The sequence below is a fragment of the Eschrichtius robustus genome, chromosome 14 (assembly GCF_028021215.1).
Source record: "Eschrichtius robustus isolate mEscRob2 chromosome 14, mEscRob2.pri, whole genome shotgun sequence".
NCBI lineage: Eukaryota > Metazoa > Chordata > Mammalia > Artiodactyla > Eschrichtiidae > Eschrichtius > Eschrichtius robustus.
The window spans coordinates 6,137,147-6,162,192 of NC_090837.1; the positions used below are offsets into that span (position 1 = coordinate 6,137,147).

The 25,046-nt window shown below is 57.1% G+C and overlaps 1 protein-coding gene across 27 annotated transcripts in view; it reads left to right on the forward strand.

The window, feature by feature from the left end:
- NCOR2 (nuclear receptor corepressor 2) overlaps window positions 1-25,046 on the forward strand; it is a 221,607-nt gene that overhangs the window by 56,042 nt on the left and 140,519 nt on the right. For all 27 annotated transcript variants that reach the window (XM_068562668.1, XM_068562667.1, XM_068562663.1 and 24 more), the window contains 3 exons: window positions 14,137-14,354; window positions 20,890-21,017; window positions 23,988-24,165. In XM_068562668.1, the coding sequence (XP_068418769.1) occupies window positions 14,250-14,354; window positions 20,890-21,017; window positions 23,988-24,165 (411 nt within the window). In that variant the 5' untranslated portion in view covers window positions 14,137-14,249. The remainder of the gene's footprint in view (window positions 1-14,136; window positions 14,355-20,889; window positions 21,018-23,987; window positions 24,166-25,046) is intronic.

Genomic DNA, 25,046 nt, shown 5'->3' on the forward strand with positions numbered 1-25,046 from the left:
GTTGGAGATGAGCCAGCGCCCCCTTTCACAGCCAGTGTGTGTCCTGTTGGGGTTAGGGTGGTGTCACTGATGGGTAAGTGGCTCAGCCCCTCCCACTCCCTGTTGTCATTAGGGGCCTCCCGGGCCCCGCCTCCAGCCTTTGCCCAGGTCGGACACTCGCCATCCCCCCTCCCTGAAGCTCCCCGGGCTTTGCTGGACCCTCTCTTGTGGCTCCCAGCTGACCACACGTCAGAAGCCACAGGTCACATCCTGGCAGTGCAAGGGCTGGATTTGGATGTCAGACTGATTTATTGCATTGGGTTTATAGTCAGTGTTTTTGTTTTTTTTAAAAGATTTTTTTTTTTGATGTGGACCATTTTTAAAGTCTTTATTGAATTTGTTACAATATTGCTTCTGTTTTATGTTTTTTTTTTTTGGCTGCGCGGCATGCGGGATCTCAGCTCCCCCACCAGGGATCGACCCCACACCCCCTGCATTGGAAGGCGAAGTCTTAACCACTAGACCGCCAGGCAAGTCCCCGAGTCAGTGTTTTTTAAATAAAAATTGCAAATTGAGGGATGTCTCAAAATCAGACTTTCTTCTCCTGAAAGAATTGGAAGCTGTGATCCCCTGGGCCACCCCCTTCCTGTGCCCTTTCACACGCACGCGCACACACACGCACACACACACACACACACACACACACGCACGCAGGCACGCACTCACGCAGTCCCACCTGCCCCTCCTCGTCGCCTGAGGGTATTGCAGGCCAGGCTGGTGGAAGTGCACAGTCCTCCTTTCTCTCTCCGCCTCCCTGCTTCCGGCCTGGGACCCTCCGCCCTGGAGCCTTTTTGATTCTCCTCCCTCCCTGAACCGATCATCACATCCCAGGGGCACTCTTGCCGCTCCTGGGCATGGAAGCCGTTGGCTGTCTGGAACTCCTGGCTGCAGGGCTGGAGGACCTTTTGGATTCCTGATCTCTCCTCGTCATCAGACACTCATCAACGAAGGCCCTCGGGCTAATTCAGTGGCCTGGTTGCGTCCACATTTGGACAGAGCTGATCAAAGTGGATCCTTCCTCCCTCGGCCTGGGCGTCTGGGTGGCAGTAGGGGCCTCCCAGCCAGGCCTGTGGGAGGTGGGCCTGCAGGGGTCCAGACTGGTGGTTTGCTGGGGGTCCGGGACGGGGGGATGCATGGGAGGGCGGTTGGTGAGTGGGTGGGCTCCCGGGGTAGAGCAGCTATTCTTAGCAGCAGAAACATTTGTCCTTGTTCACATGTGGTGGAGGACGTCCCCCAGAGATCTGCCCTGAAATGTTAGGGATGACCCCATAAATTCTTCGGAAAGCCGTCCTTGAGGGCTTGTGTGTGTGGAGGAGGCGTTTCCGGCAGCTGCACAGCTGTGGACACGTTTGCCAGATGTTGGTGCAGGGGAGTTGGTGGGAACCCAGGGGCTGCCGCCCTCACCCTCGGGGTCTCTGCACTGGCTGTGAGCCGTGGGGTGGAGACCGCAGTCCAGCGGGCATTGAGAGAGCTGCTTTGGGCCTGGCCTCGGGTTTCAGGGTCCAGGGGCCCATCTCAAGGGGCAGAGAGTTTCTGGTCAGCCCTTCCCTGGGTCCAGGCCATCTGGTTGGAAGCGGCTGGTCAGTGGAGACTTCTGAGGGACCAGAGCTGTGAGGCGCCGGTCTTCAGGCCCAGTTGTGCCCCGTGGCCATTGGGTGCTGAGGTGAGATGGGCTGAGACCGGCCCTTGACTGTGGTCCCACTCAGCCCTTGGCTGTGAGGGGCTGCTGAGGGCTAGGCAGCACCGTTGGCCACACTGTCTTTTTTCATGGGGGCTGCTCTGACAGTGGGAACCACCACAGAGCAGCTGGGTGCTCTTAGCTAGCAATCAGGGAGTCCTCCCTGGAGGAGGTGTGTGTGTGTGTGTGTGTGTGTGTGTGTGTGTGTGTTAAAATTTAAAGAAAAAAATTTTTAACTGTGGCACAACACACATAACAGAAGCTGACCATCTCGACCATTTTTAAATGTACAGTTCAGTAGTGTTTAGTATGTTCACACTGTTGTGCAACCATCCTCATCATCCTCTCCAGAACTTTTTTATCTTGCAAAACAGAAACTCTGTGCCCATTGAACACGAACTCCCCCTGTGCCTCCCCCAGGCCCTGGCACCCTCCCTTTTACCTTCTGTGACTCTGACTCCTCTGGCACCTCATTTGGGCGAATCTACAGTGTTTGCCGTTTGTGTCTGGCTTATTTCACTTAGCAGAATGTCAAGCGCTGGGTTCTGTGGCCTCTTTTCTCTTCGGTTGTTGGTTCAGTCCCACCCGGGCAGCCAAGTGGACGGACCCAGGACCCCAGCCCCTCATCCTTTAGAATCCCAGGGTCCTCCTGGGGACCCCCTTCATAGGCGCACCCCCCATCCCAGCCTCAGGGCAGGGGGTTAATCGGTTTGCCCAGGTCACACAGCCGCCGCCCAGACACCAGCCTCTTCTCTGTGTCCCCCCCCGCTTCCCTCTGCAGAGAAAATTGCCGTTTGGAAGGCCAGATGGAGGAGCCGGGTCTAATGGAAACCACGTCCCTCCCGGGGTGCCCAGAACTTAATGAGGAAGAGCCAGGAAAAATCCGGCGTAATGTTTGTGAAATACCCCAGAGGGAGGTCGCGTCACAAGGCAAGGGTTCTCGTGCGGAACCCTGTGACCTGGTGTGCCAGGAGGTTTGTCAGGGCTGTGGTTTCTCTCTCAGCCTCTCTCTCTCTTCCTTTTAAAATTAAAAGGGGAAAAAAGAAAAAGAGTCGCAGAGGAAGTGATTTTGAGCAGATCTTGCCCTGGCAGGGAAGCAGGGCCGGGCGGCTGAGCTGGCCGCAGCCCAGCGGACACAAACGTACCAATTAAATTGGAAACAGAAACGGGCCTCCTTGACAGCTCCAACCAGCGCCGCATCCCTGCTTGCTTTGGGAGGGGGCATGGGGTGTGCGGGGCTTGGGCTGGCAGTTTTGCGGATCAGAATGACGCCTGGCTGCTTTCTGGCTGTGTGACCTTGGGCAAGTGAGTTCACCTCTCTGCGCCTCGGTTTCCTGATCTGTTGAACGGGGACAATCATGTTTGGTGAGGGCAATCAGATTCTTCCGGTGAGTGGGTGCCTGTGGATGAGATGGATCCTGCCGGTAGCAAGGGGCGGGTATGAGGAACCTGGGAGGGCTTCTCGAAGCAGAATCAGTGGCAGGGGGTGGGCGGAGGTTCTCCCAGTGGCTGGGGATCCTTTTTCAGGGAGGTAAGAGGTGGGGCAGGTGCTGGGGGCATGTTTTTCCCTGGAAGGTTTTTTTTTTTCTTTTTTCTACTTCTTCTTTTTTTTTTTTGTTGGCCGAGCCGTGCAGCTTGCAGGATCTTCATTCCCCGACCAGGGATCGAACCTGTACCCCGTATAGTGGAAGCGCAGAGTCCTAACTACTGGACCGCCAGGGAAGTCCCTTCCCTGGAAGGTTTGATGCAGGATGTGGCGTTTGGGGGTCTCTCCTCCATGGCCTCCCAGCCAGGCTGCAGCGGCATTTCTGTCTCGGGACCAGGTTGTCCTGGTGCAGCTGGAGCCCGTCCCCGCGTGGCCCCTGGGCTCAGCGCAGGCCGCTATGCCCACCTCCCCAGACGCCTGGACCACTTGGGCCAAGCGATCCAGCTGAGGAGGGCGGAGTCTGGCCATGCACCACCAGCCTGCTGACCCTCTTTGGGCCTCAGTTTCCCGTCTGTAACGAGAGGGCAATGAGTGAGATGTCGTGTAGACAAGGTCTCAGGGCTGGGAAGAGCAGCCCCCCCTTCTCCTTGTTTCCAGACTGCGAGGCCCTGCTCACCCCGGGAAGCACCCACTGCTTTTTCTGTTTTCAGGTGTGGGTGTCCCTGGTCTCCCCTCCTAATTAGGGACTCACTCTACCGTTTGGTCGGCTCACCACCCCCAGCCTCAGTTGGCTCATCTGCAAAGTGGGGATAGTCAAGGTAACTACCTCTGCCAGTAACATCATCACTATCGTGGCTGTTACCTTGCCTGCCTCCCTCCCTCGTCCCAGTTTTTGGAGCAGCGCAGGGTAGTAACAGCCACAGCTCTTGTTTTGGGGACTCATTTATGGCTGTTGAACTTCCCATAGATCTTTTCCCAGTGAATCCTCTTTCCACTGGCCCTTGGAAGAGGGTTTTACAGATAGGACAATAAAGCCCAGAGAAGTCGGGACTGTGCCCAAGGTCACACAGCTACATCGTGGCAGAGTTGGAATTTGAACCCATTTGGTCACTTCCCACACGTGGGAGCCCTTTGGCCACTTTCCGCACGTAGCAACGCGCGGGCAGGAGGTGGCTTGGTGGAGAGGGTGCATCTCTAGGATTAGGGCGGCCTGCTGGAGGGTACCACCTTTCCTTAGTGACTGAGGGGCTGTGACAGCCCACAGCCTCCAGGGCTCCTACTATGCACGTGATACCAGGTGGGGCTCAAACTGCAGGTCAGGAGCTCAGTCTGGGGGCGGGGAGACAGCGAGCAAACAGACGGTGGTTGTGCATGGCGTTGGGCCCACGGGAGCGGCAGGAAGAGAGAGGCTCGTGGGGGCCCAGGCTGGCAAGTTGGAGTTGGGGTAGGGTTCTCGGGAAGTGATGGTGGAGGTGAGGGCTCCAGCCAGCCAGCCAGGCCGGACGGAGAAGGGGAACTGAGCCCTTGGCCTTTGAGTACCATTGGCCAGGCTGGGGATGGAAACGAACGTAGCTGACCAGGAGAGGGTGTGTCCATCCCATGTGGGTAGCTCCTGCCCGCCTCCAGCCTGTCATGCCCCTACGTGATTTTGTTGTGGGAAAATACACATACGATTTACCATTTGAACTATATTAAAGTGTACGGTTCGTGGGCATTAAGTAGAGTGAGTCGTGTGTCACCATCACCACTGTCTTGTGCTAAAACATGTCCATCACCCCAAGGGAAACCTAATACCCATTAATAGTCGCTCCCCATGCTCCCCTCCCCCAGCCCCTGGCAGCCACCAGCCTGCATCTGACTTGATGGATTTGCCTCTTCTGGACATTGCACATAAATGGCATCCTTCACCATGTGGCTTGGCATAATGTTTTCATGGTTTATATGCCCCTTTTTATGGCTAAATAATATTCCAATGAATGGATGGACCACATTCCATTTATCTACTCATCAGTTGACGGATATTTGGGTTGTTTCTGTTGATGCTTTCTGGCTGTTGTGAATAGTGCTGCTGTGAACATTCATGTTCGTTTTGTCTCATCACCTGTTTTCATTTCTTGGGCTGCATGCCTGGGAGTGGAATTGCTGGGTCATATGGTGTCTCTGTGTTTAACTTAGTGAGGCACTGCCAGACTGGTTTCCGCAGAGATTGCACCATCTTATGTCCCCGCTGGCAATATGTGAGAGTCCCTGGTTTTCAGAGAAGCCAGAAATTGGGGTTTTTCTGTGAAATCCTCTTTATAACGCCTCGTGCTGAGCTGGTCGCTGGGGCTTGGCTGACCTGGATGGGGAGGGGGAAGCAGGTCCCTGGAAAACTGCCCGGCGGGAGCAGATCTGGGGTCTGTGCCACATTCTGGGCCCACGGGAAGCTGTTTTTCTGGCTGTTGCTTGGCGCATGCGTGTGGTGTGATGGATCGTGTTACCCCGGGGCTGTAAATCCCGCTGGCCACAGGGGAGATGTTTCTGAGGCTGGAGTGGGCTGGCTTTTCTTTTCTCCTTTTCCCCAGGAGGGAGGGGTGCTGGCTATGGCTTGAGGAGGAGAAGCGGTGCCCAGGGGAGGGTGGGCCTTGAGTCCCTCCCATTGCGCTTCTGGAGTTCGGGACCAGAGGCAGTTTTCCCCAGGGTTTCTGTGCCCAGCAGCCTGGGGCTTGGGGAGCACTTGTATGGGCTTGGGCCATGGGGAGGTTCATGGGGAGGTTGATGCTTGTCTGTGTCCCCCATGGTGGCTTGCAGGGAGCCTGACGTGTGGAGATATTAGTGGAAAAAAGACACGCTTGGCTCTGGGGGTTGGTTAAAAAAGTAAGACCAGAAAACCCCTGGAAAATGGAACAGTTAAATTGATACGCATTGGTTGATTAGTCCATCCATCCATCCATCCATCCTCCCTCTCCCTTCCCTTTGTCTCTCCTTTATCCATCCATCCATCCATCCATCCTCCCTCTCCCTTCCCTTTGTCTCTCCTTTATCCATCCATCCATCCATCCATCCATCCATCCATCCATCCATCCATCCACCCTCCCTCTCCCTTCCCTTTGTCTCTCCTTTATCCATCCATCCATCCACCCTCCCTCTCCCTTCCCTTTGTCTCTCCTTTATCCATCCATCCATCCATCCATCCATCCATCCATCCATCCATCCATCCACCCTCCCTCTCCCTTCCCTTTGTCTCTCCTTTATCCATCCATCCATCCATCCATCCATCCTCCCTCTCCCTTCCCTTTATCCATCCATCTCTCATTCATCTTAGCATCCATCCTTCATCCATCCATCCGTTCTCCCTTCGTCCGTCCATCCATCCACCCATCCATTTCTCCTTCCTCCTCCGTCCATCCATCTCCCGGTGAACACCTGGCTGAGAGCTTTCCCTGTTGGGACAGACCTGTCACTGGATGTCAGCTCTGATTGGCAAGCCTTTTTGTCTGACTGGTTCACTGCTGTAGCTCCAGTGTTTGGAACAGTGCCTGCACATTGTAGATACCCAGATAATTTCCTGATTGGCCAGAATGTGTGGAGACCCCATTGGCATGGGTTTGTTTAGCTTGGTCCCAGCTTGCGGGGGGCAGGTGGCACCTCTGTGGGCAGCACCCTGAGTTGGCTCTGAGTATGGTGACCCTCAGCTACTCCAGGCCACCGCCCCTCGGGCAGGGCCAAGGACAGGCTGTGATTGGGGTCCTGGCTCCTCCTTAGGGAGCCCAGTGACCTCTTTGCCAGGTAAGGGGCAAGGAAGCTGGTCTTCCTCCTTTAATAGAGTAAGGATCACAGGTGGGCCAGCCCTTTTACGCACAGAGGCCTGCACCCATGGCTCCTTGACAGGGGCACAGCTGAAGTTCCCTTGAGCCCAGAGATGCCAGGGGCAGGTTTGATATAGGAGACCCTTCACGTCACCCCTGCCCAGAGGCGTGGCATCCTTCCCATCTCACTTGGAGTGAAAGCCCCATGTGACCTCCACTTTCACCATCCGGGTCTCCCTGCTGTTCCTCCCCCACCTCAGGGCCTTTGCACTTGCTGTTCCCTCTGCCTGGAACACCCTTCCGAGACATCTGCTGGTTCCCTCTCTCCCCTCCTCCACATCTTTGCTGAAAGACGCCTTCCGGTGAGGCTGTCCCGGACCACCCACTTTAAAACTGCACCTCACCCCCCCATCCCCTGCCTACCCACCTCACGCTTCTATTTTTCCCCATAGCACAGATACTGCCCACCACCCTATAATTACTCCCGTCTCACCCAGAGGAATGTCAGCTCCGCGAGGGCGGGGAGTTTGGGTCTGTTATTCGCTGCTGCGTCCCGGCACCTGTCCCACAGGAGGTGCCTATAAAGCGTGGTTGACAATGGGGAGCAGCCAGGGCAGGGGGGCAGGAACTTTGCCTTCGCCCCTGTCCACGTGGGCCATACAGGCTCCTGTGAGCCAGGCCGGGTGAGGCTTACCCATGCCACTTCCCATCTGCATCTTATGACTTAGTTCAGAGCTGGGTTCCTGGGCATCTGTTCTGTGCCATGAGCCCCTGCTGCAGGTGGCCATCAAATGCTTGGCCGGTCCCCGATGTTTACAGCATGCCAGAAGCTAGAAACACAAGGTGGGAACAGTCAGCTTCATTCTAGCTGCTGTTTCCATAGCAGCTTAACCTCACACCCCAGAACTGCTTCTGTCCTCAAGTCCTGTCCCATCCCCCCACCCCTGCCCCAGTGCTGGCTTCCGGGTCTCCATTCTCCTCGGGCCAGGCTGCCTGGCACATTTTTGTTTAGGAGATATTTATTGGAAGCCTACTTTGTACCAGGCTCTGGGATATGGCAGTGAACAAAGCAAATATTTATTGAGCGCCTATCGTGTTGGGTTAAATGACGTCCTCCCCAAATTCATGTCCACCCGGAACCTAATGAGTGTGATTTGATTGGGAGAGGGGGTCTCTGCAGATGTAATTAGTTAAGATGAGGTCATACTGGAGAGGGTGGGCCTTAAATATAGTTGGAGTCCTTGTAAGAAGAGCGGGCACAGGCACACGGGAAAAAAGGCCATGGGAAGATGGGCAGAGATTGGAGCAATGGGGCCACAAGTCAAGGAAACCTGGAGCCACCAGGAGCTGGAAGGGGCAAGGAAGTATCCTCCCCTGGAGCCTCTGGAGGGAGCGCGGCCCTGCTGACACCTTGAGTTTGGACTTCTGGCCTCCAGATCAGTGAGAGGATCCATTTCCGTTGTTTTTAGCCATCCGCTTTGTGGCAGTTTGTTACGGCAGCTCCGGGAAAATAATACACCTACTGTGTGCCAGGCAGCATGCCCCTCATGGGGGATTCAGCAGTCAATTAAAACAAACATTTATGGAGCAGCTACTATATGTCAGACACTGAGGAGAGCGGCAGGGTCCCTGCCCACAGGCTCCCAGCACATGTGTGTGTCCCTGGCCCGAGACAGGCTGGCTGGGGTGGGGTGTCATAGACCGTGTCCCCTCTGTGGGGCTGGCGGCCACTCGAGTGCCGCCGGGGGTTCTGACGAGCGCGCGGGTCAGCGCTGGGGCCGGGGGGCCTCTCTCCTGCCTGGCAGCTGATTTTAGAATTCTGAAGCTTCCCCACCTGCCACAAGTCCCAGCGTCGGTCCCGTTAGTTCCAAGAAAATGTCAGGCGCGTGCAGGGCAGACAGCTCCCCTTTCATCTTCCTGGGCTCAGGTCTGAAGGCTCCCAGGCACATTTCAGCTTCCGTTCCGGCCCCTTAACAAACACCCCCTCCGCCTCCCCGTGCTCTCAGAGACATCCCAGCCCCAGTGGCTATAACCCCACCCTCCCTGATCTGAGCCTGGCTGCCCGGACACGGAAAATCTGTGGAATGTGTCTTGGTGTGGCCTCCCTGGCCGTCTCGCCTGGGGCCCGAGACGGGATGTCCGGGCAGGACAGAAACTTCCCCCCGGAAAGAGGCCTCTGCCCAGCAGGGTCAGGGGGATGCAGGTGTGGCGGGCTCCAGCCTCACCTCGTGTTATCCGCCTGACAGTTTCATTCGTTGAGCACCTGCTGTGTGCCCGGCGCTATGCTAGGCCCTGCAAGGCAGACACGGAACCACAGGCAGTGAGCTTTCTCCGTGGGTGGAACACGGGCTTGGCAGGCTTATGGGGTGCTGCCGAATCAGACCCACAGCCTATGGGGCTCTCCCAGGGCGGCTGCGTGGCCCTGGCCGTGTGCACGGGTGCTCCCAGCATGGGCTGGGCCTGCCGTTTGCAGCCCTCCTCCAGCCGGCTCTGTGGGCCCGTGGTTTTTGGTTTGGGTATGCGAGGCCCGGTGGGGCTTGCGGTGTCCCCGTCCTATGGGGTCAGAAGCATCCCAAGCCACCTGGCGAAGCAAGTCCTTAACCTCGCCAGAGCGCTCTCTCTCCCCCGTGGAGCCCTGACCTGGCTGAGTTTGCCTTATTGAGCACCTCCTGTTTACCAGGCACCCTTCACAAGTGTGCTGTCCTCCTGGGTCCGTGGAGCAGGGACACGCATGTTCCCTGTCTACAGTGGAGGAAACTGAGGACGGAGCCCCGAGGCACCTTGCCTGAGGGGGGAATGACAGGCCCCTGTCCCTGGGGGGCCGCTCGGCCTCCCTCACCCCCAGAGCAAGATGTGTCTTCGGCTGGCAGGCTCCTTCTCGACTTGCACGCTGTCTGCCGCTGCTTCTCTGTTCCTGCTATCCCGATCCCACCGGTGTCATCTCGTGCAGGGACGCTTGCGAGAGCCCCCCAGGCCTCTGGGTTCCACACTTGCTCTTCACGGCGCCTGCTTGTCAAACACCCCGATCCTTTCCTCTCTCCCTCAACCACCTTCCGTGGCTCCCCATTGCCCTTTGAACAAAATCCATCCTTTCCGTGGCCCGTGGGCCTTGAATGACTTGATGAATTTCTCAAGCACGAAATGCCTGGTCTCATCTCCGGGTTCTTGCTCAGGTGGTGGCCTCTGCCTGGAGCCCCCTCCACTTCCCCCTCCCCCAGCTGTGTCTTGTTCACACTCCAGAAAGTTCTCCCTGCCACCCCCTCGCCCTCCCCAAGGCTTCCAGAGCCCCCAGCCTGCTCTCAGAATCACTATTTGCTGCTTGTCTGCACCCCGCCGGGGCACCGAGACCCTCTGTGGCCTGGACCCTGCCTCATTCACTAGCCTGGAGCTCAGCTCACAGTGGGGACCCCTAAGAGTCCGGAGATCAATGGATGTCCACCACCCTCTCCTGACCCCAAAGCTCCCACACCCTGCAGTGATACTGGGGCCACTGTATCACATTCCTGCTCCAGCCTGGATCCATTTCTCAGAACCCTTTTCAGCCAAGACCAGATCCAGGAGACCCCCACGTTGCCCCATGGATAGCTCTCGTCCTCTCCTACCCTTGTCTTTGATGAAGTAATGTCATGTTTTTTCTTGGCATGCACCTCCAAGTGTTGCTGATGAAGTCAAAGCTTAATCCCCACCCCTGCCCCGCCGTTCACACTTTTACGCAAACACCACTTTTATCTAGTTTCGAAACATTTCCATCATTGCATGGTAACCCCCATACCCATCAGTCGCTCCACACCCCTCCATCCCACCCCCCGCCCTTGGCAGCCTCCAGTCTGCTTTCTGTCTCTGTGGATTTATCATTCTGGACGTTTCCTATAAGTGGAATCACATGGTATCTGTCCTTTCGTGTCTGGCTCCTTTCACTTAGCATCACGTTTGCAAGGTTCATCCACGTTGTGACACGTGTCAGTGCTTGGTTCTTTTTTATAGCTGAATCATATTCTGTTGTACAGATAGACCACGTTCTGTTTGTTTCTCCACTCATTGGTTGATGGGCACTTGGGTTGTTTCCACCTTTGGCTATAGTGAATACTGCTGCTGTGAATACCTTGATTTGTTTCAGTCTCTGTTTTCCATTCTTTTGGGTGTATGCCTAGGAGCGGAATTGCTGGGTCCTACAGTAATTCTATGTTTAACATTTTTAGGAACTGTCAAACTATTTTCCTAAAAATAAATTTTTTTTTTCAAGTTGGTGAAAAATGTGGCTAAGGTTGGGGGAGATAGAAATGGAGCTTATTAAAATAAGCTCGTGGTGAATGCAGGAGGTGCAAGATCCCCAGAGTCCCCTGGCTTTGGGGACAACCTGCACATGAGGATGCTGGGCCATGGAGCCGGCGGAGTGATCCTTTGACAGGTGGGTGGTGGGGGCATGAACCCCAAGCTCGGCGGTGGACACTCTGTGAACGTTGAGGTCGTGGGAAGCCAGGCCTTGGCACGAGGAGGGTGGGGAAGTGGCCGAGGATTCTCCAGGGCTGGTTTGAAAAGGTGTCACTTCCCTGGCTTCTGGACCCCACATGCAGTGCACGCCGTGAGCATCTTTCCCGGGATGCCATCCCCAGTCGGCATTTCATTAGGCAAAGGAGGTTAGAAATCTACTGGTAAATTAGACTTCTCGCCGCCTCATGCAATGCAAAGTCACATAGCATCTTGGAAGTTGCGCGTGGCGGCTCTTGGAAAGGCACGCAGATTGAGCTTCTCTCTGCCCAGGTGCTGCCCTCTTCCTCTTGCAGAGAGCGGGCAACCGTTTAAAACCCAGAGAGAGGCCAGAATAGAGCTGGCTTTGCTGCATCAGACCACCAGGGTCTGCTGGGCTTTGTGATGAGCTGGGACACAGGGAATTCTGGGACAGGGTCCAGCACTGGTGGCCACAACTGACCCCTCTCCCAAGGCCAGTCTCTTGTCTCTGGGCTGCAGGAGGGCTGCCACGTTGCTCTTGGTGGGGACTGGCGGCGGCAGCTCTGCCTCCCTTCCATGTCCACAGCTTCGCTGTGACCGGGCTGCAACTACTGCAGTGACAGTACTAGTGACTGTAATAATAGTAGCTCCCATTTGCTGAGCAGGACTGTTCCCACGTTCGTGAGAATGACACAGTGCATCCTGTCTCGGTGTCTGGGAAAAGTCCACGTGGGCTTTTTTCCTGAGGTGGTCATAGGTGTGGCAGTTTGGGCTCTGGAATTCTTTGGCTTTGCAGTGTTGGAAGGATTGACAGCACCCGATGGAAAGGTTGCCTCCTTTGTGACTCCCTCCTTCTCTGGGTGAGTCAGAACTTTTGATGGCAAGTGACAGAAAGCTGGGTTGGGCTGGCAAAGGCAAAACACACAGAAGGAGTGCCTTGGCTTCCCTAAATGAAGTAGCAGCTATGATCTGCCTTCAGGCATGGCTGTATCAGGACCCAGCTGTGCTCTCTCTACCCTTCAAATCTGCCTTCCTGGGGCTATGTTCTCGGGTAGGTCCCTGCCAAGTGGTGGCCCCTGAGAGCTCCAGGCTTTCATCCTCCTGGCTTACAGCCCCAGTGGATAGTGCCTGTTTCTGGTTCCTTCTCAGTCTCATGACTGACTCTCATTGGCTCAGATTGGGTCAGATGCCCATCCCTGTACCAATCGCTGCCCCAGGGGAAGCAGGAATCTGATTGGCCAGGCCCAGATCACATGATCACACCTGGAGTCTGGGGAGGGAAGATGGTCCCTAAAAAGAAAGTCAAGTCTACTGTAGCAGGAGATGGGGGTGGGGAGTGGGATGCAGTCATGGCCCCCAGATGGGAGGGAAGGGGGTCTTGTTCTTCCTTTGACTGCCATGATCTCAATCTTCCCTCCCAATATCCCTCCACATCAGACCTCCAAAGCGCAGAGGTTTAGGGCGCCCACGCCCTTGAAAGACAGTTGTCAGTGGAGGGCAGGGCGATGAGGGACGTTGGGATGAAATTACAGGGAGCTGGGGGTACACATGTGATGCAACCCCAGCCCGAGAGGGTACATCACATGGGGGCATCCAGGTGCCGGGCCCCTGCGCCACCTTGGATTCTCCTTAGCTCCTGGGTGGCTGGTGTGAGTGGGGGGTTTGCACATGACAGGGGCCTGATGGACACCCCTTTTCTGAGTGGCTGAGTGTGGAGGAGACCCGAGACCTGTCAGGCTTTCAACCTGGGCCTGGACGGCGGAGCCAGTTATAACCTCAGGCAGGCTGCTTGGAGCAGTGGCTGGCGGAGAAGGGAGAGAAGGGTCCTGGGGAGGTTGGGGGCCCCCAGAGATTTCTGGACAAAGGCCTCTTCTGACCAGGGGCTCTCTTGCTCTCTTGACTGGAGTCCTTTCTTCTTCCTGGGCCTCAGTTTCCCCATCTGTAAAGCCAGTGGGTTCCTTCCATCCTGGACACATGAGTGCTTTCTTCCCCATGGACAGCATCCTTTGCCTGCCCCTCCGGGAGCCACCTGGGGCCCAGCCGGCTCTCATGCGTGTCCTCGGCTGTTTCCCCGGTGTGGCCCTCGGGCTCCCAGTCGCTTCGCTCTCAGCTCACGTCCGGGCCAACCTCACGTCTGTCCTGCTCCCCCGTCATGGTGTCACTCACCCTCCTCAGAGGGTCACTGGGAGGCCCAGGCAGGCCCGACTTTGCCCGGGGTTGCACTGTGACCTGTGTTCTGCCCGAGCCGACCCTGTTCACCACCATCACCCTGGACAGTTGTACGGACTTTTCCCCTCCTGGGACAGGCCCAGCAGTTGCCTGCCTGAGCTGCCAGGTGCTTTCGGGGAACCTTGCCCTGGTGACTCAAACTGGCAGAGGACTTGGGGTGGGGTTGGGTGGGCTGAGGGTGCTTGGGAGCCATGGGGGGGTCGTGGGGGCAGTGCCCGCAGAGTTAGAGCTCCCGTGCCTGCTGAGCGAGGGCCTTGGCAGCGGGGGAAGACACGGCTGTCACTGATGTGGCTTGTGCAGCAGCTGCTGGCCTGTGGCTGGGAGAGGCCTCAGACACCACGTGGTGTCTCCCACTGCTGTCGGTGGGCACGGAGCTTGCCAGTGGCACGGAGGAGGGTCCCGGAGGACCCCCCTGTGTGCTCTCGCTTCCTCACAGGGGCCACAGGAAGGAACTGGGGCCCCGGCAGGGTCCGCAAGGAGCAGCCGCCCTGTGACTGATCTTCCTTGCTTTTCTGGTCTCCTCACAGGTGCCTGGGTCAGGGAGGCCCTCGAGCAGATGACGAAGACTGGCTTTTAATCCTTGGAGACCATTGAGAGGGAGCTTACAGGGGCCCACGGGCCCCCCTGGACGCCCACCACCATGTCGGGGTCCACGCAGCCCGTGGCACAGACGTGGAGGGCCACCGAGCCCCGTTACCCGCCCCACGGCGTTTCCTACCCCGTGCAGATCGCCCGGCCACACACGGTAAGGGGCACGAATGTGCGCCTGGGGTCACCTTTGGGGCCTTCTCTTGTCACCGGGTTCCTATTTCTCCTTGGAGTTGAGGCTGGAGCGGCTCCAACGGTGTCCCGCCAGGCCTCACTGTCCCCCGCGGGGAGGTGGGGTGCTTTGGCAGAGACCACTGGCATCTGTGTCCTGGGGACAGCTGGTAAAATCTCTTAGCTCCCATTTTAAAGCTAGGAAGGTGGAGCCCAGGGCCAGGCTGAGCTGGGATCTCTGCCTCTGAGTCGGCTGTGGGATTTGCATGCAGACGTGGAGCTCCTGCTGTATACACTGTCAGCCCAGCCTCAGCCGGGCTCCCCTGCTTTAGGATTGGGGTGGCTTCCTAGGGGCCGTGGCTCGCAGACCCTCCCCTCCCCAGTCCTCAGGGCCTGGAGCCAATTCACTGCAGTGGTGCCCAGCGCTCTGAGACAATGGGGTCCAGCGCGTGTCATTCTCTGAATCCCCGACACGGGGGTCGCAGGGGTTAGTTCTGCTCACAGGGGAGTCTCCCCATCGTTGTGTGTGGGGGTGGTGGGCTGCTGGGGAGGGAGCGGGCGTGCCCTTGGTCAGCTCTTTTTTTTTAAAAAAAAAATGTTTTGCTGCGCTGCATGGCCTGTGAGATCTTAGTTCCCTGAGCAGAGATCGAACCCGTGCCCCCTGCAGTGGAAGCGTGGAGTCTTAAACATTGGACCGCCAGGGAAGTCCCGTTGGTCAGCGCTTTTGAGCTGCACCCTACTCTGTCCACCTCCTAGTGGGGGCCCCCTTTCCTGACTTCATCTCTAGCTGCGTGTGGCCCTGAGGATGAGGCTTGGTTCTGTTCTGTATCCTCAGGGGCTTGCCAGAGGGCTCTCAGGGTCCTGGGCCTCCCCCGTTTGACCTCCTGGCTGCTTGGTGAGGGGCTGCAAGGGTTTGCAGTTGCAGCTGGGGTCAAAGCTTGCTGTGCTGGCCCCTATGTGAACACGCCTGCGTCTGTCCTGCTTGGCTGGTGTGGTCCCTCCTGAGATGCAGAGAGGAAATGGCGTGGGAGGGCTTTTCTATCTTCCATGAGCGAGATGTTTTTGCATTTGAGCCCACGGGACCAGCCTGGGGGTGTCCCAGAAACAGTGGCCTCTTGAGGATTTGGGCCCCCAAGATGCTTTTGAGAGCCAGCTGTGATAAATGGGCACATTCTGGATGGAGTCATCGAATTCTCACAAACAACCCAATGAAAGAGCACCTTGCATTGCTATCCCATTTTGCAGATGAGGAGACTGAGGCTGGGAGGTTAAATAATAGGCCTCGGGTTAAATCACCGTGAGAAGGTAGTCGGCTTCAGCTTCAGGACTCTGAGCCCCTGTGAAATGGTTGACTATTTATTGGTCACCTACTGTGTGCCCAGGGCCGAGGACTGTGCTCCTGGGGGTCATTTACTATTATGTGTGGTCATTACCTTTATCATAATCACAATAACAAAAATAGGCATTGTCGTCTGAGTGCTTACTACTGGGTGAGCATTTTGTTCATGCCCTTTATGTATACAGTTGCACTTGCTTCTCTTATCACTGAAGTGAGGGTACCCTTATGCGGTGCACTTTGTAGATGGGGAACATTTTGCAGGTGAGGAAACAGGACAAGTCGCTTAATGATTCTGAGCCTCGGTTGTTCATCCATAAAATGGAGTAATGAGAGCATCTGTCTCCTAGATTCTCCTGGGGATTAAACGTGATGATCTGTGGAAGGTCCTTATGACAGTGCCTGGCAGACACTTAGCCAGCTATGTCCACTTACAATATTGTCACTGTCACTACAGCTGCTTGGAGGGGCTGCCTCCCCTGGGGGCTCCTGGCGGTTACCTCTGGTTTCTCTTCTTTCTCGTCCCCTCCTGCCAGGTTCCTACCCCTCTCCCACTCCCTCCCCGTGGGCCCAGCCTCGGTTAGTCCTTGAGTCCCTATGGCCCCTGCCATCCTGCAATCCCCCCATCCTTTGCCCCAGCTGGGCCCTCTCACAGTCATTTGGAGTCACCAGCTCATCTCAGACACCGCCCGCACTTTTCCTGCTGGGCCGTCAGTGACTCAGGATGCGGCTGGGTAGGACCCAGTGGTCACTTCCTCCGGGCAGGAGGCTGAGGCCGGGGCTGAGCAGGGGCTCTGGGTAGCTACGAGGCGGGGCATCCTTATCCTGTGTGGTGGCAGCAGTGGGGCCCCACTTCCTGATCACCCTGCCTCGTGCTGGGGCGACCCAGCTGGGGGCCCCTGCTTGTTACTGGGAAGGCAGGAACAAGAATTCTAGGCATCCTGGGGGGGTCTTGCTCTCCTGGGCATGTGTCCGGGGCTGGAGCCACTTTTCTTCGGCTGGTGGGAGGTGAGTGTTGGGACTGTAATCTGGAGGTCCCCCTGCAGCCCTGTGCCCCCTAACCCCTTACCGCCAGCCCCCTGTACAGGCAGGGTTTGTGAGATGCCCCCATTTTGGGGGGCAGAGGGTTTTTGGAAGACAGAGGGCGGAGGAAAAGGGGAAAAGGCGTGGAAGGCAAATGCCCCATCCAAGGGCCAGGTGGGAACACAGAGGTCCCAGCTCCTCATACAGTAGTTGAGGCAGGTCTGCTGGGATGAGGGGGCGGGGCCTGGACCCCGTGACCTGTGACCTTCCTGGGACTCAGCTCACTCCCGTACCTGCTCCCAACAGGCTTGCATCCAGGGTGGCACCTCCTGGCCCTGGAGGCTTCTTCCAGGGTGTCTGGGCATGGGGCTGCTTTGATGGTGGGTCCCCCCCCTGGAGCCCGGAAGAACCTCCAGATGTGCCTTTGAATCCCTGTTCCTCCCAACTCACTGAGTGTCATTCGGCTGCTCACTTAACCCCGTGGGGGCAGCCTCAGTTTTCCCATCTGCAGTGTGGGTGTTGGGGGCCTGAGCATCACTGGCGGATGTTTGCGAGGTGCCCGGGGCGGTGTCTGTACGTGGCAGTCGCCTCCTTCCTCCTGGCGGGATGGCAGGAGACTGAAGAGGCTCTGCACTCTGAGAGGGGCGGTGGGAGCTGCCTTCTCTGCTGGCCTGCGCCTCAGCCTGCGTCATGTCCAGGCTGCCTGGTGTGTTACGCCGGCGCAGATGGAGGGCTTAATCCCAGGTGTGCTTCCCCTGACCCAGCCTCAGGCGCACTCCGAGCCTCTCTTCATGGTGCTGGTGCGCATGGCTCGTTCAGTCCCACCTGCTCCACCCTCAGAGCCGCTCTGAGCCCTGTTCTCTCCTTCTCTGTGGTCTCGGCTTCCCTCCCCCGCAGTATCAGGACCCCACATCTTTCCCTGAGGGTCCTGGCGGGCTCCTGGCACTGAGGGTCTCCCAGGATTGAGGGTCCCAACACATCCTCCCCTCCTTGTCTCCTTTCCAGCTTTCTAGAGCCCAGCTCGATTCTGCCTTCTCTCCCAAGCCCCCCGGGACCCCCTGAGCTCTCTCGAGTTCCTGCAAGCTTTGCACTAAATGAATGCGTTAAAGTCCAAAGACACGGGAATCAATCCCAGCGCCACTCCTGCCTGCTGTGTGGCCTTAGGCAAGTTACTTAGCCTCCCTGTGCCTTAGTGTTAGAAGGGCTTTTCAGAGCGCAGACTCTGGAGCCAGACCGCTGGCATTCATGTCCTGCCTCGGTGACTTCCTCGCTGTGAAACTTTGGACGAGTGGTCTTACCTCCTGAGCCTCAGTTTCCCCCTCAGTTTCCCCATCAGTTGAGCGAGGGTAGTTATAAGACTCTGAGGATCAGGTTAGTTGACATGTGCCGAGGCCTCTGCACAACGCCGGGCTGAGTAAGCGTGACTGATACAGTGCAGTGTTGATGACTTTGATGCTGCTGCTGTCATGACGACAACGTGCCCGCTAGTATCCTCTTCCGAATGGCCCCCAGGGTACACTGTGGGCTTTTCCTCTAGAGGAGGGATTGGCAACCCTGCTCTAAATATTTCAGGCTTTTCCGGCCACTCGGTCTCGGTCACAACTACTCCGGCACTGTTGCCGTCCTAGCGTGAAAGCAGCTCAGCCAACACGTACAGGAATGGCCATGGCCGTGTGCCAGCGACACCTGACGAAACAGGCCGAGCCTGGCTTTGGCCTTGGGCGCCGTTTGCTGACTCCTGCCCTAGATCAGTGCTTATCAGGCTCTCTGTGGGAAGGACCAGTCTGTTTCATTTCCAGTTGGTCACAAACGGACACATGGTCCTTCCGCACGTGACCCAGTTCGCAGGCACGGGGACGGGTCTAGGCCGAGGCCAGCAGGACTGTGTTGGCCGTGCGCTCAGGTGCCGCGGTCCCGTCAACAAGCTCTCAAGTAGGATCTGAATCCTCTCGTCTTCAGCGCTCCCCCCAGACCAAGGGTCGCGGACCCAGGAGCCTGCTTGGCCCGCATACATGTGTGAGGGCGGCAGGTGGGGTTGGAATGTTTTGTTAACACGTGGAGGGTTTTCGCGTTCTGAGACATGGCTGGAGGTTTCCAGCCTGAATGCCTGGTGTCTTCAGGCTCCTGTGACCACAGTGAGCCCCACCTTCGGTCTCTCTTGGGGTCTCCCCAGTTCTTGCCTTCCTGTAGAGATGCAGGCACCCTCGGTTGTCCCTGGACTCAGAGCCCTGGGGTGGAGATCAGTGTGGATACCACAGAAATGACCCCCAAGATGTTCCTTGGAGGGACCGTGCTAATGAGGTCATCCTGCTTGCTTCCCAAACTGAGAAACTGAGGCCAGAAGGGTTCATGCAGTGGCCGCCCCATGCCCCTGCCTGCCTCGGGGGCCCTGGGGGCCGTTTGCCTTTTCCCGCCTCGGTTGGCAGTGGTAGGCGCCGTCCTGCCGGGGCCCTCTCCCAAGGGATTGGACCGTCTGCCTCTCTGCCGCTTTGTTCATTTTGCTTTTGTGTGAGAGGGAATTTTCCTCCCAGCAGACTGCAGTGCTTGCCGATTTCTTCTCACACCTCTGCGTGCGTGTGCACACCGGATCTGTGCCTGGCAGCCTCGCCGGCATGATCCCAGAAGGTGCCGCCCCCGCCCTCCAGCCCTTTCTTCTCGTTCCTTCGTTAGCACCTGGTGCCTTGTGCAAGACATCGTGGGGTGTGGGGGAGGGGGGAGGCTGAGTCCTCTGCCTTCTGGAAGCTGCCCTCAGACTTAAGGGAAATCCTTGGAGAGTTAAGGGGGATGCTTGTTTGGAGACACAGAGGCCTCCTTCCATCTGGGTCAGGCATCCATTTCAGTTTTCTTTCTTTTTTTTTTGGCCGCGCCACGTGGCATGCGGGATCTTAGTTCCCCGACTAGGGATTGAACCTGTGCCCCTGCAGTGGAAGCACGGAGTCCCAACCACTAGACGGCCAGGGAATTCAGGCATCCATTTCATTGATGAGGAAACTGAGGCTCAGAGAGTTTAAGGGATGGACAGATACCTCTAGCCCGAGGCCTTGCAGCTTCTTGCTTCCACATCGGGCTGCCCAGGAAGGCCCTTCCCTCATTTCCAGCCTCTGAGGTTGACAGGATCCCTCTTGATTCTGGTTACTCATCCTCTCTCGCCTCCAGCCTCCCAGCCTCTTACATGTGTTTGTTTTGGAGGGTCTGAAACACATACATTTCCAACACACCTACGTGGTATCATCTAATTCTCTTTGCAGAAATAACTGCTTAAAAAAAAAAAAAAAAAGCCAGACAGCAAAAGAATGACTAGATTTTTTTGGAAAATTGGGAGAATTAAGAAGGGTGCCAAGAAGAAAATAAATCACCTACAATCCCACGCTTTCCCAAGCCTTACTCGTGTCAGACATCACTAATTGATTGCCACCCCACAGTATAACTGGGTGTTCTCTGCAGGCAGAACTAATCGATTTGGATTCGTACACATAGGAAGCCTGTCCTGTTTTCTCCTTTGAAAGGCTTCTCTTTTCTAGCTTTGTTTTTTTTTTTAAACATTTTAACGTGTCTTAAATCAGGGTGTAGTTGCTAATCGGGGTACATCTAATTTGTTAGTGTTTAGTTTTTCCACAGATGGCAATGAGTAATGGATGGCATATTACTGAAGAAGGCATGTTTTGCCTGGAGTTTATCCTTCTGACTTTGAGCTGTACTTGCCTATGTGACACACGTGTGTAGGTTTTCCCTCTGTAAGACGGGGGACTCTCACGTTGGGGCTTTGTTTTGGAATCTGGTCTTTGAGCCTTGCAGACCGTCAGCATTTGCCGTGTCATCCGCTGTCCCCTGGCGTGGATGCCTTTGTCTTGCTGTGTCACTTGCACCCATGGCAGACGTGCAGGTTGTGCCTTTTTCCATTTGTCTCTGCTAACACGTGGGCTCAGTTGTCTCATCTGGAAAGAGGGCAGGACCAGGTGCCCTTTAGCTGAATGTGTCACTTCTCCTTGGCGATTGGCCCCAGGAATGTCCTCTGGCTGGACTGGGTCGGAGGGCCGGGAAAGGATGTGGGAGGGTCCCCGGGTACAGGAGCAGCACCGGGCAGGGGGCTCTGGCCCTGCCTCGCTGTGTGGGCTGCACTGCAATGGGATGGGTGCTCAATGGTCTGTGTCCTCTGCTGCAGGACGTCGGGCTGCTTGAGTACCAGCACCACCCCCGTGACTACACCTCACACCTGTCGCCTGGCTCCATCATCCAGCCCCAGCGGAGGAGGCCCTCCCTGCTGTCCGAATTTCAGCCCGGGAATGAAAGGTGAGGAGGGGTTTGCGCGTCCATTGCTCAGACGGGGAAGTGGAGGCCTGTGCTCACGAAGAGCTCGCAGGGTCGGTGTTAAGCAAAGGGGTGTCAGGCTGTGCCCTTGTCCTGGTGCGGCTGTGGCTGGGACAGGGATGGGGGTGGGCAGCGAAGAGCCACGTGTCCCTTGGACTTCCCGCTGTGAGCCTGCAGTGGCCTCTGGGTGTGTGGCCCAGGCAGGAGGGGGTGACCACCAAGAAGTGGGGGAGTGGGGCTGGGTTGCTGGTTGGGAGTGACGTGTCCACAGCTGGGTGCACTTGGGGAGCCCCCTTCCTCCCCTCCCTTTGTCATCCCCTTTTCTCCGAGTCCTCTGCCATCCCTCAGCTGGCAGACTGGGCCTGTGGGCCTGCCTTGCCTTCCTTAAATCCAGGTGGATTTAAGGCAAGCCATACGGCGGGTGGGGACCCAGTGAGGGGAGGGCCAAGGCCAGAGCAGGTGCGTGAGCAAGGCCGTGAGCTGCTGCGGCTTCTTTGTGTCACCCCACGAGGCTTGTGGGATCTCAGTTCCCCGACCAGGGATTGAACCCAGGCCACGGCACTGAAAGCCTGGAATCCTAACCACTAGGCCACCAGGGAGCTCTTGAGAGTCCTGAGCTTCTAACACGCGATGGCCTATTGTAGGCTGCGGGCGCCCAGCGGGCACTTAGACAGGCAGCCCTGCCTGCAGGAAGCCCACAGTCTAGCAGGGGAGATGCAACAAACACACACGGTGACTCCAGAATGAGGCAGGTGACCTGTTTCCTGCAGGGCAGGGAAGGGCTACTATTTGGCTGGAGAGGCTGCAAAAGGCCTCTCGGGAGAGATGCTTGGCCACTAAGTAGCCAGCCGCTCAGAGAGCGGGGTGAAGGCCTTCCAGGTGGAGGGAACAGCACGTACAAAGGCCTGGAGGTGGGAATGTGCTTGGAGTGTTCCAGAAAGGCGAGGAGGCCGGGTGGCTGGGCTGAGCCAGGTGGCTGGGGGCCAGGAGGGTGAACTTCGAGGGGACTATGGGAGGGTTTGGAGCTTTGGAGGGCCAGGATATAACTTCCACCCTCAGATCCTTCCGGCCATGTGCAGTGATTCTAGGGGCAAGCAGGGGCCACTGAGGCTGGGCTGGCCCAGGGGCCCTGTCCCATCGTCTCTTCCTTTGTCACCTTGCTGAGGCTGCGAGGTTGAGGGATGGCCTAGGTGGGACCAGAATTCCGGAGAGCTGGCCTGGGCCTTTTGTGCTGCCACAATTGCATGGAGGCAGCCAGGGCCCCGCGGGGAGGCCACTGCCGCGGGCCGTGGCTTCAGTCCCTCTGCACCGGGTGGCTTAAAACAGCAGAAACGTGTTCTCTTCCAGTTCCTGGGGGACAGAAGTCTGAAACCCAGATGCCAGCAGGGCTGCACTCCCTCTGAAGGCTCTGGGAGAGGACCTGTTCCTGGCCTCTTCCAGCTTCTGGAGGCCCAAAGTGTTCCTTGGCCTGCTGCTGCATCACCCCAGTCTCTGCCCCCCTCTGTGTCTGTGTCCTCGGCTCTTCTTAGGAGGACGCTTGTCGTTGAGTTTAGGTCCCAACTTAATCCAGTATGACCTCATCTCAGTTAATTACATCTGCAAAGACCCTACCTCCAAAGAAGGTCACATTCTGAGGTTCTGAGATGACATGAATTCTGGGGGGGCACGAACCTATTATGGTGCCCTTTTCATGTTTAAATGTAGACGCCACCTGCTTCCTGCGGGGCATCTTGTAATTGTGAAGCTGTTGGTTCTCAGGTGGGCAGGAGGGGCATCCTGTGACCTGGCTTTGGCGAGAGACGGGCCCCCCAGGGAGGAGAGGACAGCAGCAGAGCCTCAGCCCACATTGCAGTCAGTAACACTCATTCCGCCTACGCGCACTGATTGAACGCCTGCTGTATGCCAGGCACTAGACAGATGAATGTCCCTGCCCTTGGGGAGCAGACGTTCTGGGACGCGGGAGGCAGCCACCAAACGTGCGTGAACCAACAAGCAAATGGTGATGGCTGCAGAGAAAGAGAAAACGAGATGGGGTGAGATGGGGTATGTCTGGTGGGCAGGGAGACTGCTGTTAGGAGGAGGCGCCCCATGCGCTGAGACAGGATGGAGAAGAGGTAGCCTGGAAGGGGCTGGTGTGGGAGTGTTCCAGCCTAGTCAGTGCATAGCCCCTGCGGCAGGAATGCAGTGGGCAAGGTGAACGAGGGCCAGACCAGGCAGGGCCTGAGGGTGGGGGGAATGCGTTTGGATTCTATTCTAAGTTTATTGGGCAAAAAACATCAGCTTGAAAAGCATTTCAGCAGGGGCAGTATTTGGGCTGTCTGGTAAGGAGCAGGAGCTGGAGGTGAAAGCTGGGAGTCGTGGCTCAGCTGTGTGTGCTCAGGCAAGGCCATGGCCTCTCTGGGCCAGTTTCCTTCTCTGTAAACTGGGGAGGAGGGTTAAGGAGATTAGTTGGGAGTGATTAGGCTGGACAGCTCCTATCTCTGCATAAGGTTGCTGGGCTGACTTGAAAAGGAGGCAAGGCCAGGTTGAGCAGCCAGAGTGCTGTGATCGGCTAGTGATGTCTGCTTTGGGTGAGTGATGTGCAAATAGCATCATGTGTGTTATTGTCTGTGCTAGACCCACATTGTTTTTCAGACTTTCCCCGTGAATCACCAGGGATCTTGTTTCAATGCAGACTCAGATTCAGTAGGTCTGGGGTGGGACTCAAGATTCTGCATTTGTAACCAGCCTCAGGAGGGGCTGAGGCTGCTGGTCTGGGGGCCACACTCAGTGAGGGAGCAGGGAATCAATCACCAGTACATTCTCTTGCTGTAAACGTAGTTAGTGAATGCTGACTCGGAGGAAGACAGAGCTGTATTTGAGTCCTGCCTCTCTGTGTGCCCTTGAACAGATGGGCACTCCTCCCGCAGGACGGACAGCAGACGTGATGCCGTGTGCCCTTGCCCCCCACAGGTCCCAGGAGCTTCACCTGCGACCCGAGTCGCACTCATACCTGCCTGAGCTGGGCAAGTCGGAGATGGAATTCCTGGAGAGCAAGCGCCCTCGCCTGGAGCTGCTGCCTGACCCCCTGCTGCGGCCCTCGCCCCTGTTGGCCACTGGCCAGCCCGGGGGCTCCGAGGACCTGTCCAAGGTAAGGCCTGGCCTCAGCCGGGAGCTCCTCTGAGGGTTTGGGTGCTGCTGCGATTGGGCGGGGAACAAGGGAGGGGGTAGGCGTGCTGGGCTGGGGGGATGGCTTGGGCGAAGGCTGGGAGAAGGACTGAGCCCGGGGCGTGCAGAGGCTGGGCAGCCAGAGGAGGGTCCAGGGACGAGCTTGGATCCGTGGGCCATTTCTTGGCTGGAGAGGGACAGCTTCCCCCACTGCCCCCTCCAGCTGCCCGAGTGTGTCCAGCCTGTGGGGACCACTGTGTCCCGGAGGGCGCCTGCATTTTACTCTTCTTTAAGCAGAAAGTCGAGCTGAGATGGAGGGGGAGAATGTGCACAGATTAAGCGCTCATGGTTTGCTGCTGAGAGAGGTTTTTCTGCTATTTCAGTGAACCTCAGGACCGTCCACGCTAGAAGCTCGTTTGCTCTGTATCTAAACGGAGGAATCACAGCCAGTGGCCCAGATGCTTCTGTCCCCTAGGGTCCCCCAGCTGCCTCAGAGGCTGTCATTTCACTGTCACTGCCTAGGGTGGGGCAGGGACTACGGCCGGATGATACGCTCATCCTTGGCCGGCTGCGTGATGGATGTCCTTTCCGCACGTGCTGAGCAGTGCCTTTATGCTCCTTCGTGACCGTGAGGACGCACATTAGCTCATTAACGGCCGCCCAGCTGCTGGGTGAGGTCAGTGCTCGTCTCACTGCAGCACCAGTGGGGGTGGGTGGGGCCTGGGAGCCAGGACAGGGGAGGGAAGTGGCCCACTCGGGCCTGCTGGATCCTCTTCTCTGCCTGACACTGGATTGGTGGGATTTCAGGCTGAGGCCAGTGCTTTATCGGGGGGCTGGCAGGAAAGGGGTTTCCCGGGGTGGTCA